General features: G+C 36.4%; 1 protein-coding gene across 1 annotated transcript; it reads right to left on the bottom strand.

The window, feature by feature from the left end:
• Positions 1-5,241: 5,241 nt before the first annotated feature.
• LOC119538514 (olfactory receptor 51V1-like) lies at positions 5,242-6,087 on the bottom strand. The gene has a single exon (XM_037841514.1). The coding sequence runs from the start codon at positions 6,085-6,087 to the stop codon at positions 5,242-5,244; it is 846 nt and encodes a 281-aa protein (XP_037697442.1).
• Positions 6,088-13,980: the final 7,893 nt, after the last annotated feature.

Raw genomic sequence — 13,980 nt, 5'->3', positions numbered from 1 at the left:
AGGATTGTAGTATAATTTAAGGATGGAAATATGTGGGACTTGAAGAATTGTATTCAGTGAAATAATTTTCTTATAATTTCTTTTAATTAATCAAGAAATACAAGTTTTAGAAATTAGGACAAAGTGTAAGCTTTTGCGTATGCGGGCAATCTATGGTCTCAGGCTGCCAGGAATCAAATCTCTGTTCCATTACCTTTAATTATAAAACCTTAAGAAAGTTATTTTATTTACATGCCCATTTTAAAAATAGTGCTTAGAACATAACAAGTGTACAATAAATGTTAGTAATTATTTATAGGTATAGCAACAAAGACTGTTTCCCTCCCCTGTCCTGACTACTTTGAAACCAATCTAGCAGCTGTAGGTCTGCAGAGAAAAGCAACTGGACTACAAGGAAAAAAAGCAAGAAAAAAAAAACACTTCAGACTGTAATTGTTCTACACTTCAAAGTTCTCCTGACCTACCCCAACCCTCTCCTGCTCACCCAAGCTACCAGGTGCCTGAGAGGCCCTAAATGGGTAGTTCCTTACCTCCTTCTTCCTCTCTCCCAGCCCTTACAGACTCCAGATAGCGTAATTAGCACAAAGGAAAACATTCAGAACAAAGTGGTCCTACTAATAGCCTCAGGAAATCCCTCACTCACCCCAGTGATCAGCCCCCCTTACTATCTTCTGGTGTTGTTCTTTCAACCCACTTCCAGTCCTTAAAGAACTGGCTTTTGTTGTCAGGCAGATGTGTTCTATTTTCCCTCCTCTGCTATAGTAGCCACTAAATAGTCACCCTTCCTGCTTAACATTACTGAATGCAGTTTTTTCTTTGACAATAGTAATAAAATTTATTTGTGGGTGGGATTAGGAGTTGGCTTAAAAGCAGTATAGTGGAATAAAGCTCAAACTGTGCCAAAAGAGTTGTATTAGCATTATTTTATATAAGATGAACTTACCAAAATTGGACTGTATTACCACAAAAAAAGAGTTAATTAAATCATGATATACCAGCCTGCTAGATAAAAAAGATTTTTTGAAGGTTAGGAATTACTACAGGTCAATTATTCCATAAGAAAACAGTCATAATACATGTAACTAATTGGGGAAATTTCTTTGAACTGCCAACATATTTTTCCTTTTCAATATTTTTGATTTTTCTTTTCTTTCACTGGAGTCCTACTGCCATAAAGTGCTTCTGCCAGAGGACAGCAACTAGAACAAGGGTAGGAAGGAAGGAGGTTTGCATACAGAGGTTTCTTGCAATGCCAAACAGAAGCATAAACTAGTCCAGCATGAGACTGAGAAGAGAGAAAGAGATGGAAAAGGAGAAAAGGGAAGCTATAATTCTCAAGGACCCAGTTTTTCCTGCACAACTTCTGGACAATTTCAGTGAATCAGGGTAGAAGAAGATAGAAACCTAAGTTATTTTGAAAAGGAAGCTAAATACAGAGGAAGGTTAGTACCCTTTTCCTGCTTGGGCATCTCATGGAGATTGCCATGGGGGATGTCTCTTGACAATGAGGGGCAGCTGCACTGCAGTAGAAATGACCATGTGGGGTGTTCACTTGGAGAAGAACTTGAAAGAGTGTCCTCTGGTTCTCTCTCCCCACCAAGGCAGCAAATAAAATGGATTCTTTATAGCACTGTAGGGAACACAAAGTCATGGAGAGTGCTAGATAGTGAAGCTGTGAGGGAGATGCCATGGTTAGGAGCAAATGACTCTAACCAAAGACCATAGGAACAAATGTTAGAGTTGGGAGTAAAAGAAATTGAGTAACATTTCAGGACTTGTGCAGTAAGAGCCAAGGTTATGGATGTGTCAGTCAGTGAATCCAAGAGAAAATAATCAGTTAAAATTCAGCAGATGTTGAGGAAAGGACAGAGTCCCAACCAGAGAGAGGAAGCAAGATCTTTCAAGAAAGGTCAGCCAGGTTTTAGAGCAATTAGACCAGGGGCCCAAACAGTTTTCTCACCCAATTCCTCAGGGACATGTTGAGGTCCCCTGGATGCAGATGATAACAGGACTGGGGTGGGGGCAGGTGGACAGAGACTGATGGAGGAGAGAAAAACTGCAGCAGAGATAAAATCCCAGGTCAGAAAAGTTATTCAAATAGATTATGTTACACCACAGCAAAGATATTTTTAAAATTCAAATGCACTGAGTGACCTTTAAGTGAATGGTTGGAGTTTTGGCCAAACATAACCATTAGCATGAATGTGGTGTATTGGAAAAATGGTCTCATGAATATGGTCACATTAGAAAAATGAAAACATAACTCACAACATCTGATTTTTATTATATAAAGTATAAAATGTATTATGTGGCAATTTGGTATATCATAATATTGGCTGAAGAGAGAATGGACTATTAAGTAATTGTTTCAATTAGTAACTTATTTGAAAATCTATATTCACATCCCTATGTAATTTAAAACCCTTAATTCATAAGCAGCAAAAACAAAAAGAAGCAAAATGAAATAATACAAAAACACTGAAAGAGAAACAGGGAAATTTCCATGATGTAAAATTAAACAGGAATAGCAGTGCTAAAAAATGCTGAATGTAAAACCAAAATGTTCCACCGCTTTTTTTTTAAATTCAGTTTTATTGAGATATGTTCACATAGCATACAATCATCCACAATGTACAATCAATTGTTCACAGTACTGTTGTATAACTGTGCTTCATCACCACAATTTTGAATATTTTCATTACTCCAAAAAATAAAAAATAAAAAATAAAAATAAGAAAAAAATAAGTTAAAAAGAACACCTGAAACATCCCATACTTCCCATCCCACCCTATTTTTCAATTAATTTTGTCCCAATTTTTCTACTCATCTGTCCATCCACTGGATAAAGGGAGTGTGAGCCACAGGTTTTCACAATCACACAGTCACACCATGTAATATACATAGTTGTAAAATCATCTTCAAGAATCAAGGCTACTGGGTTGCAGTTTGACAGCTTCAGATATTTACCTCTAGCTATGCCAATACACTAAAAAGTAAACAGGGATATCTATATAGTGCATAAGCATGTCCTCCAGAGTGACCTCTCAACTCCATTTGAAATCTCTCAGCCACTGAAACTTTACTTGGTTTCATTTCTCTTCCCCCTTTTGGTCCAGAAATCTTTTTCAATCCACAATGCCAGGTCTGGGCTCATCCCTGGGAGTCAGGTCCCACGTAGAGGACAGGGCAACAAGATTACCTGCCAAGTTTCACCACTTATTTTTTAGTAATTTAAATTCCTCAATTTCCTCATATCCAAAGTGGAAATATTATTATTTACTTCATACATTTGTTCGGAGGAGTGTTAGAGAGAATCCCTGCACAGTGCTCCCACAGTGCCTGATATAAAAGACATCTGCTAAATATAAACTAGGTATTATTACTATTACTGGTGATTGTTATTAATAGTAATTATGTAAGCATTAAAAGTAAACGAAAATTTACAATTTTCATTTATCATTTTTATAATCATATGGTGTGAATGTTTTCAATAGCTTTATTCACAATCAAGCTATTAATAGCTACAAAAAAGCTAAAATTCCATTCAGCCAATAAGTGGATAAATATTTTTTTGTAAATGATACAGAATTGGACTCAGCAATAAAAATAAATGAACTATAGATACATGCAACATGAACAAATCTCAAAAGCATTATTATCAAGTGAAATAATCCAGATATAAAAGACTACATTACTTATGATTTAGTTTACATGACTTTCTACAAAAAACATAATTATAGGACAGAAATCACATTCATGGTTGCCAGGGCTTTGGGGTTCTTGGAGGGGACTGACCACAAAGGGATATAAAGGAAGTTTCTGGGACGATGGAAAGGTGCTATGTCTTAACTGTGGTCGTGAGGGTTACACAACTGTAAATATTTTCAGAACTCATCCAAATGAACATGTACAACTAGAAAGGGTGAATTTTACTATTTGCAATTATACCTCAATAAACCTGCCATCAAAATATTAAGTGACAAAAAACAGACACAAATATATAAATATCATTGTAGCAAAAATATTTTTTGAAAATGTACAGGTATCAACAGAGTTCAAATGTGTCCAATATATAATCATCCATGATTTTCTACTTTTTTATCATACAAATATTTTATGATGGCTGCATAACCAACAGGTAAACTTCTTATTGAAAAGAAATACTGACAGGAAGAAAGAAAGAGCTCTCATGTAATTTGAAACTAACTCAGACAATATATTCCAATTCCATTACTTACTATTTCATAAAAATTGGAAACATTGTTTAAACCACTGCATGCCTTAAGATATCCATCTTTATAATGGAAAATAATACCTACCTGAGAGTACGACTGGGAGGTTAAATTAAAAATGTATTAACCTTACTTGGTCTGAGTAAAAATTACAGCAATCTAGATTTTTTTTCTTTAAACTGGGGCATAGGATCTAAATGAGATATTAAAAAGAAAGAAAGCTCATGGTATACATTTTCAAATGGCAATTGTTATTTGTATTACTATTTGGATAAGTAACTACCCACAAAATCTAATTCTTTCTACTTTGGCAATTACTGCTTACCTATAATTCCAGTTCAGTTGCTGGTCATAGGGTGAAAGTAGGGATTGATTGGTAAGTAAGATTAGTTTTCATTCTTTGTTTTAATCACAACTTTGCAAATAATTAAAATAGTCCATCTCCTTATGGTGCTTAATCCATTGGATGGCCATGTAGCTAAACTGGGTAAAGAGGGACATGTCTAAGTAATAAACAAGAACATTGCCTAGGGTACTAACACAGTGGTTGATGTTTCAGAAATTACTTCAAGCACTCTAATCAGAAAATATACCTTTTCCATAATTGCTAGTTCCCAAACTATCCTACTTGCCGTAGGAAAACAGAATTTACTAGCTAATCTACCTCAAACATTATGATATTCAATCCATTGTATTTACATTTTACAATTTAAGAAATTGATCGCAATTCATTCATATCAATTTAATTCACCTGTGAAGGTTGTGTGAAAATGGAAAGGAAAGCAGGTATTACATGTAAAATATTATACAAATAGAAATTATTAAATATAGTTTTAATTGTGTACTGACTCTTACCCTTTTGAATTGCATTTGTTGCCTTTAAATATAGTCACATTAGACCTCAAGGAACTTAGGCTATATTCAAATAGCACAATCTCTGGATTCTCCTTTGTATCTGTTGAGTCTTGATACTATAAATAATGGGGTTCATCAAGGGTGGAAAAAGGATTTAGATGTTGCCCATGAAGATATGAACTAAAGGTGAGAGGTGTTTACCAAAACGATGCACCATGGTCAGACCAATGATTGGGATATAGAAAACCAAAACAGCACAGATGTGAGATACACAGGTCTCCAAGGACTTGATCCTCTCCTCCTGGGATGCAATGGCTAAAACTGTGTGTAAGATCATGATGTAGGAGATAAGTATGAGCACTGCATCCAAAAACAAGTTGCTGATCACCAAGGCCAGACCATAGATACTGTTGAAGCGGATGTCCGAACAGGCCATTCGAATTAAATCTTGATGCAGGCAGAAAGAGTGAGAAAGGATATGGGGACGGCAGTAAGTTAAGAACTTCAGGCGGATGATAACTGGAGGTACGAGTAAAGAACTCCTACCTAAAATGGCCATCCAAATTTTCATGATTTTGTCATTGGTTAGGATGGAAGAGTAGCGCAATGGGTTGCAAATGGCAATGTAGCGGTCAAAGGCCATGGCAAGGAGGACAGAGGACTCCATGAAAGACAGACCATGGATAAAATAGGACTGAGCAATGCAGGAGTCCAGGCTGATCTCTTGAATGAGTCCCCACAGGATCCCTAGCACTGTGTGCACAGTTGACAACCCCATGCATAGGTCAGTGACGGCCAGCATAGACAGGAGATAAAACATGGGTTGGTGTAGGCTTGGCTCAGTCCGGATCACATGGAGGACCATGCAGTTTCCCAGAAATACCATGGCATAGATGGAGGAGAAGGGGATGGAGAGCCAGAGATAGTCAAGTTCTAGGCCAGGAAAACCTGTGAGAACAAAGATGGAATTACTGAGGTTGGAGATAGAGGTAGCAGACATTATCAGAGGATTGAGAATATTATTAGTGAGATATAAATTAGATGGATTTATGATCCCCAAATTTCTAGTAATGTTTATCTGCTTTTGAGAAGAAAATAAAATATAATACAATTTCCTTAAGTGTCATAAACTCAGCAAAATAGGAACCTGATCCTTTATACTTTAGGATAAAAGTCCCTTGTCTAGACATGGAATTTCCATTGGAAGTGACTACAGATGTCAGAAGACTAGGGAGTTTTATACAGATAAAGTAATGTTAATGACCTCATGGGATTTGGATTTGGGGATGAACTTTTGGGAGTCTGTTTATTCCTAAAGGAAGATAATGTATGATTACAGGTGTCTACTGTTGCTACAGCAGCCAGTACCTTCAAGGAAAATATGTAATAGATGTATAATTTTCTTCTTTGGTACCACAATTATTCCTTTTACTGCTCCCAAAGGATCATAAGTTCCCAAAGGAAATGTGTCTGGTTAAAGTAATGTAACTTTGCAGAACATAAAATTTAGCCAAGAGAAAACTTAATGAACTAAGTTGAATCAGAACATTTTTACACATTCCCCATTGCTTAGGCTCTCTCTAAATTATTTACCTATTTAAACTATACTCTCCTTTATTTATCTTTATTTTGTGCCTCTTTATGCTTTAAGAGTTTTCTGGATTTTCTGAACCTTAAAATATTTTAATCTCATATATTTTATGTATAGATAATATAAATGACATGCATTTTAAACTGGAAAATATTAAACCATTATTTGATACATCTTTTATCTATGACCATCTTAGCTATTTAAGGGTAGAATAGAATTAGTTTATTGAGCATATAATATCTTTCATAACACCCAGATAGTGGTAAAGACAGAATATGTGGCCCAGACTGCCAGGGAGCTATGAGCATCAGCACCTCTCCTTTGTTATGTAGATTAAAGCCATATGACATGAATTTCTTTGGTTAAGAGAGTGTATGAATTATTAGATCTTGAAAGAATAATTTGAGGATTTTGGAACACAAATGGAGTTCTACAGAAGGCTACGAAAATTATTTGTGTATTGGGGTAATCAGAAATTAGTTCTAGGAATGAGTGATTTTATTTAATTTTTTTAGAAAGAATGTAATATTTTAAAACATAAGAAAAATTTAAATTTTACAAACACCTAGACATTTTCCTCAATGCACAACTGAATGCCTGAATAGTAACTCTGAGAAAAGGGAGTTGATAAATCTGATAGAGATGGATATGGCATGCTGGTTATAAAGCTAATTTGGTATAAACTCCAAAAGGAGAATCATAACCATAATCATCTTCATTGTTATCTGATATTTTAGTACCATTTAACCAATGGTTGCATTTGCCTGACCTTTCAGCCCACCAGAAATGTGTGTCTTGATTGGAATAAGTTATTGTCTTAAACTTTGTGGTGCTTAGAGAAAAATGGTTTCTCTAAAGGGTATCTGGCCCTTACAGTGTGCTGCTGGCTTTGGAAATTAAAAGGAATCTTTCCATATAGAAATATTTACTATGCTTTACAGGATCACCACTGCTACCTCTCTGGTTTCTGGTAAAACATCTCATTCCTGGGTCAGAGAGAACATATTGTAATCCCAGCCTTGGGTGCTTTTAAGGCACAGCCTGGAGTCATTCCAAAAAGGAGATCTTTCTGATTAGGAATTTCTGATGTTCCCTGTCAGGGTCAAATCTAGAAGTGTTAACTGGGATGATTATTAGAGGAATACCTGTTTTGGGACTAACTGGGGGGATGTGTACAGACCCAATGATTTGTTCAAGGTACCTAGGTACATTGGGCAGAAGTAGAGGGGAAATTAAAAAAAAAAAAATCATGGTGAAGGTAGGGTATTATTGGGAGTGGAGAATGGGTATTATAAGGGATTTAGGAGAATAAGAGAATATTTAGACAGATGGTGAAAAGGAAATTCAGGCGTGTCTTGATCTGTGATGGTGGGCGTCATCAACTTGTTTTAATGTCTTGGGCAGAATCTGCCTACATGAGATGCTGTCTGCTTCTGGAATTCTCATGTCAATATTAGCTTGAGATCCAACATGGGAGTAACTTCCCAAAGACTTAAAGCATGTTTTAGTTGTAACAGGTGAACCCAGGGGTTAATTGAAGTTGTGGTCAATAAGATTTGATAAGGTCCTTTCCACCTAGTTCTAAAGCAGTCTGTCATTGATGTCTCTTCCAGTATATAAAGTCTCCAATAGGAAGGTCATGTAGAGTCCACTGTATAGGAATCTCAGGAAAGACATCTAGAGCTGTGAGTGGTAAAATGAGTACATGCGATCAGTCCTTTACAATAATTAGCGCACTCTAATAGGCTGGAGTCCAGTAAAGTAGGAGAAGTAATAAGTCTCTTGGGTTTTCCCAATTTGACTTCATAGGGGGTTAACTGGTGTTTTCCTGATAGGCTAGATCTTACGGCCACTGAGGCTAAGGGAAGAACTTTAGGCCAAGGCAGACAGAGGGATATAAATAATTTAGCTAATTCATGTTTTAAGGTACCATTTGTTCTTTTCACCTTTCCTGAAAATTGACGATGGGAGGGACAGTGAAACTCTTGGTTGATAGGTAAGATGTTGCAAAGTTCTTTGATTACAGTTCCTGTAAATTGGGAGCTTCAATTGCTTGAGTGAATGGCAGGAATTCTCATGCGGGGCAAACAAAGTCTAGTAGTCTTTTAGCTATTGTGAGGGCTGTAGACTCAAGAAAAGGAAAAGCCTCTATCATCCAGAAAACAGACATATGCTAACAAGGACATACTCATATTCCATAGAAGGGGGTAGCTCTGTAAAGTCCATTTGAAGATGTTCAAATGGACCCTGTAGGTTCAGGTATTTGACCCTGTCCCACCTTTACAGTTTTACAAGGGTTATGTTAGTTGGCAGGTGGAACTTGATTTGTATACTTGCCTTGCTTCTTGCTTAAAATATCTTCTGTTTTCCTTTTCCTGAATATGAAGCTATCACCTGTGTTTGATTGAGAGCATTTTCAGAAAAGCATCAGAATGAAACCATGTAACTGACAAGGAATTTTGGTTGTTTTTGTGGCATGTAACATATTTTTAAGAATAACTAAAATTAAGACCAGTAACCTTCTACTGTTTCTAACACATGAAGATCAGTATCAGTAGATATCACAGACAGTGAGAATATTGCCAATTATCTAGGAATTTTATATATTCCTAAATATTTATATGAATAACATTTTGCCCATTAAAATTTAACCAACAGAAGGTCAGAAAATCCTTTTTAATTTGACATTTCCCATGCAATTCACAATATTTTAAATGAACTTAACTATATTTAGCTTCTCTCTTTTTACGAGATAAAAGAACAAATCCCTTGTGATTTTCCAGGGGCTTTCTGCAAAATCCCAAAGATGGTTTGAAATAAAAAAGATATCCTTTAGAGTTTGATTTTGTGAGGACAAAATGTCAATAGTTGTCAGGAGGTTTCAACACTTGACTACTGACAAACCTACTACGTGACAAAGATTTTAAAAGTAAATAGGAGTTGGGCAAGACAGTGGCATAGAGAGGAGTGGAAGCTAAGTAGTCCCCCTGGAACAACTACAAAAAAACAGAAACAACTAGTAAATAATCCAGAATAACTGTTGGGGGACAAACGAGACTGTCCACTCATCATACACCAACCCAAATTGGGAGGAATGCCCGAGAACACAGCATAAAATCTGTAAGTAAAACCTGCAGATCCAAGTCACAAGACCCCCTCCCCCATAGCCCGAGCTGCAAAGCCTCATTGTGCCAGAGAGAAGCTCTCTGCCAACAACCAAAGATAGCTCAGCTGAGCTCCAACTGGGGTTTTAAGTAGCGAGTGTGAACTGCTCACTAAAGACACAAATCCCCGAAAAACAGACAGAGGCTTTGGAGGACGACTGACCTTGGAGACCCAGAGGGTCACCTTGGACTAGGTCTGAAGGGGACTGTTTCTTTTTTGGCTCAGTGGAGAAAGCCTCAGTCATTTTCAGTTTCCAGGGCTGTGACTCAGAGAAGGGTGGAGACAGCACAAGCAGAGAGACAGACCATTGAAATGCTAATGAGCCCCCCTAGGGGGTCTATCTTCTCTAAGAGGAAAGGGGTGGGGCCCTTTCCATTCAGAACCAGACCCCAGAGCCTGGGGGAACAGGGCCATACCTCCTCACACTAGTCAAGAATTATAGGCTAACAGGCATCACCTGCTGGGCAGAAAAGCACAGTGACTGGAGGCATCACAGGGTGGAGCAATTTTCTAAGACACTCCCTGAGGGAAACCAGATACTGAATATTTCTTCCCTCTGGGACCTGAGCCTGTTCTGGTCTGGGAAATCCTGATTTGGATAACCAAGGAAACCATGCCTAGACAACAGAAAATTACAACCTACACTAAGAAAAACAAAGTTAAGGCCCAGTCAAAGGAACAAATGTACACTTAACTGAATTACAGGAATCTAAACAACTAATGCTAAATCAATTCAAAAAGTTTAGAGAAGATATTGCAAAAGAGATGGAGGCTGTAAAGGAAACACTGGGCATATATACAGCAGAAATCAGAAGTTCAAAAAAACAACTACTAGAATCTATGGAAATGAAAGGCACAAAACAAGAGATGAAAGACACAGTGGAAACATACAACAGCAGATCTCAAGAGGCAGAAGAAAACACTCAGGAATTGGAGAACAAAACACCTGAAAGCCTACACACAAAGAAGCAGATGGAGAAAAGAATGAAAAAATATGAGCAACATCTCCGGGAACTCAAGGATGAAACAAAGTACAATAATGTACGTATCATTGGTGTCCCAGAAGGAAAAGAGAAGGGAAAAGGGGAAAAAGCAATAATAGAGGAAATAATTAATGAAAATTTTGCATCTCTTATGAAAGACATAAAATTACAGATCCAAGAAGCGCAGCGTACTCCAAACAGAAGAGATCTGAATAGGGCTATGCCAAGACACTTAATAATCAGATTATCAAATGTCAAAGACAAAGAGAGAATCCTGAAAGCAGCAAGAGAAAAGCGATCCATTACATACAAAGGAAGCTTAATAAGACTATGTGCGGATCTCTCAGCAGAAACCATGGAGGTAAGAAGGAAGAGGTGTGATATATTTAAGATACTGAAAGAGAAAAACCGCCAACCAAGAATCCTGTATCCAGCAAAGCTGTCCTTCAAATATGAGGGAGAGCTCAAAATATTTTCTGACAAACAGACAATGAGAGACTTTGTGCACAAGACATCCGCCCTGAAGGAAATACTAAAGGGTGCAAAACAGAGTGATAGAAGACAGGAGTGCGTGGTTTGAAACACAATTTTGGGAGATGGTAGCACAACAATCTAAGTACACTGAACAAAGATATGAATATGGTTGAGAGAGGAAGGTGGGGAGCATGTGAGACACCAGAAGAAAGGAGGCAAGATAAAGACTGGGACTGTGTAACTTGGTGAAATCTAGAGTTTTCAACAATGGTGATAAAATGTACAAATATGTTCTTTTACGAGGGAGAACAAGCAAATGTCAACCTTGCAAGGTGTTAAAAATGGGGAGGCATTGGGTGAGGGATGCAATCAACATAAACTAGAGACTGTAACTAATAGAATCATTGTATTATGCTTCCTTTAGTGTAACAAAGGTGATATAACAAGGTAAATGCAGATAAGAGGGGGGGATAGGGGAGGCATGTTAGACATTTGACATTGGTGGTATTGTCTGATTCTTTACTCTACTTTGATTTAAGGTTATTTTTCCTTTTGCTGCTTCCTAGCTGTCATTTTTTTTTTCCTCTTTCTTTTGCCTCTCTACCTTCTTTGACTCTCCCTCCTGCCTTGTGGAAGAAATGTAGATACCCTTATATAGATAGTGGTGAAGGTGGTGAACACATAAATATATGACCATACAAAGAACCATCGATTATTTACTTACGATGGAATGCATCATGAGTAAACAAAGCCATATTAAGAAAAACATGGGTTGACAAAAGCTCGAGGGCAATATACTGAGTGAAATAAGCCAGACACATAAGGACAATTATTGTAGGGTCTCACTGATAGGAACTAATTATAATATGTAAACTCATAGACATGAAATATAAGGTACCAAGATAGGATGAGGCTTAAGAATGGGGATTGGTTGCTTAGTATGAGCAGAATGTTCAACTAGGATGAACTTAAATGTTTGGAAATGAACAGGGGTATTGGTAGCAAGCTGTGAGAATAATTAACAGTGCCGAATGGTGTGTGAATGAGGTGGAAAGGGGAAGCTCAGAGTCATATATGTCAACAGAAGGAAAGTTGGAGGTCAAAAGATGAGAATGTATAATACTGAATTCTATGGTGGGCAATGTCCAGGATCAACTGTACAAATACTAGAAATCGCTTCCATGAACCGGAACAAATGTATGACAATACAATTAGAAGTTAGTAATGCAGGGGCATAGAGGGAAGAAATATATACCTATTGCAAACTGTATACTACAGTTAGTAGTATTTCAACATTTTTTCATAAGCAGTAACAAATGTACTATACCAATACTACGAGTCAACAATTGAGGGGGGTTGGTTAGGGATAGGGGAGGATTAGAGTTTCCTTTTCTTTTTTTCTTTTTTCATCTTTCACTCTATTTCTCGTCTGGAGTAATGAAAAGTCTCTAAAAATTGAACAAAAATTAAATGTGGTGATGGATGCACAGCTGTATGAGGGTGCCCAGGGGCAAGTGATTGTAGACTTTGATCTTTAGATAATTGTATGGTATCTGAACAATCTCAATAAAAATGGGAAATAATAATAATAATAAAAAAAGTAAATATAGGAAGTAACAAGAATTAAAAAATAAAAAAGGAAACAAAACATAGATCTTTTAAAAGTGAGACTTCTTCTCTTAAACAATAAAGGATGATAAGGTCAATATAAATACCAATGAGGATATTGTTTTGCTATGACAAAAAATCTTTGCTTTCTGGGCAGAGATGGTTAAGAAAAGCATTTTATAACTTCTCACTAAGAGTAGAACAATTATTGAAGAAAAATTCATCATTTTAACAGACAGAAAACCAAATTTTCAGTTTTGCATGAATGTACTGTTTGATACGAAAGCATTTCAAGAAATCTTATAGATAAGACTATCAGTTCTTATTCAGTGTTGATCATGACAAATAAAATTTATTTCTACAAATCTTCTACAACTTTCTACATACATTTAAGTTTTGTCCTTCACTTTACTGTTTCTCACTCTGCCATACCTAGTCAATTAACCTTAGGACAAAACTACTCTTTTTCCTTAACAAATTTGCATCCTGCATGCCTTACATAATTGAGATCCCAGAAATGATCTTGGAAATTGTCTTCAAACTGACATTCTACAAAACACAATAACTCTTGAAATAAAGTTTGCCATAATAATAACTCAATTTGGTGAAACACATATTTACATTTTTCATCATTTATACATTTAGTCCATATAATGCTAGCTTATTTGATCAGTGATCTTGTATAAATTTAGGAAGAACATAACCAAGTGCAATGAGATTGTATGCTTGTATTGTACCTAATATTGATAACTTAGAAGTCAGAGCTATTTTTATTTAACTAACAGTATTAAAATAGACCCGGGTGCCAAAGGTTTGCCTTGATCATGTGCATTTGAATTTTTAAAAATTTGAATTTAGTTCTAGGAATACTCTTTATATTGGGAGTATTAGAAATTCTGTTTCTTGGACTTTATGAATATTAATTTTTATATAAGCACTTATTTATCTTTATGCAATTTGAATAGAGCTCTTTTAATGATTTCTGTATGTAACTTTGGTCTTACCATCAGAGGTAGGAAAGTACACATTAGGCATATAAGCAGATGTAAATAGAGAGCTTATACTTCCAGTT

The sequence above is a fragment of the Choloepus didactylus genome, chromosome 6, assembly GCF_015220235.1.
Source record: "Choloepus didactylus isolate mChoDid1 chromosome 6, mChoDid1.pri, whole genome shotgun sequence".
NCBI classification, from domain to species: Eukaryota; Metazoa; Chordata; class Mammalia; order Pilosa; family Megalonychidae; genus Choloepus; species Choloepus didactylus.
Note: the sequence above shows the minus strand (reverse complement) of the source record. Positions and strands in the feature narration are given on the sequence as shown.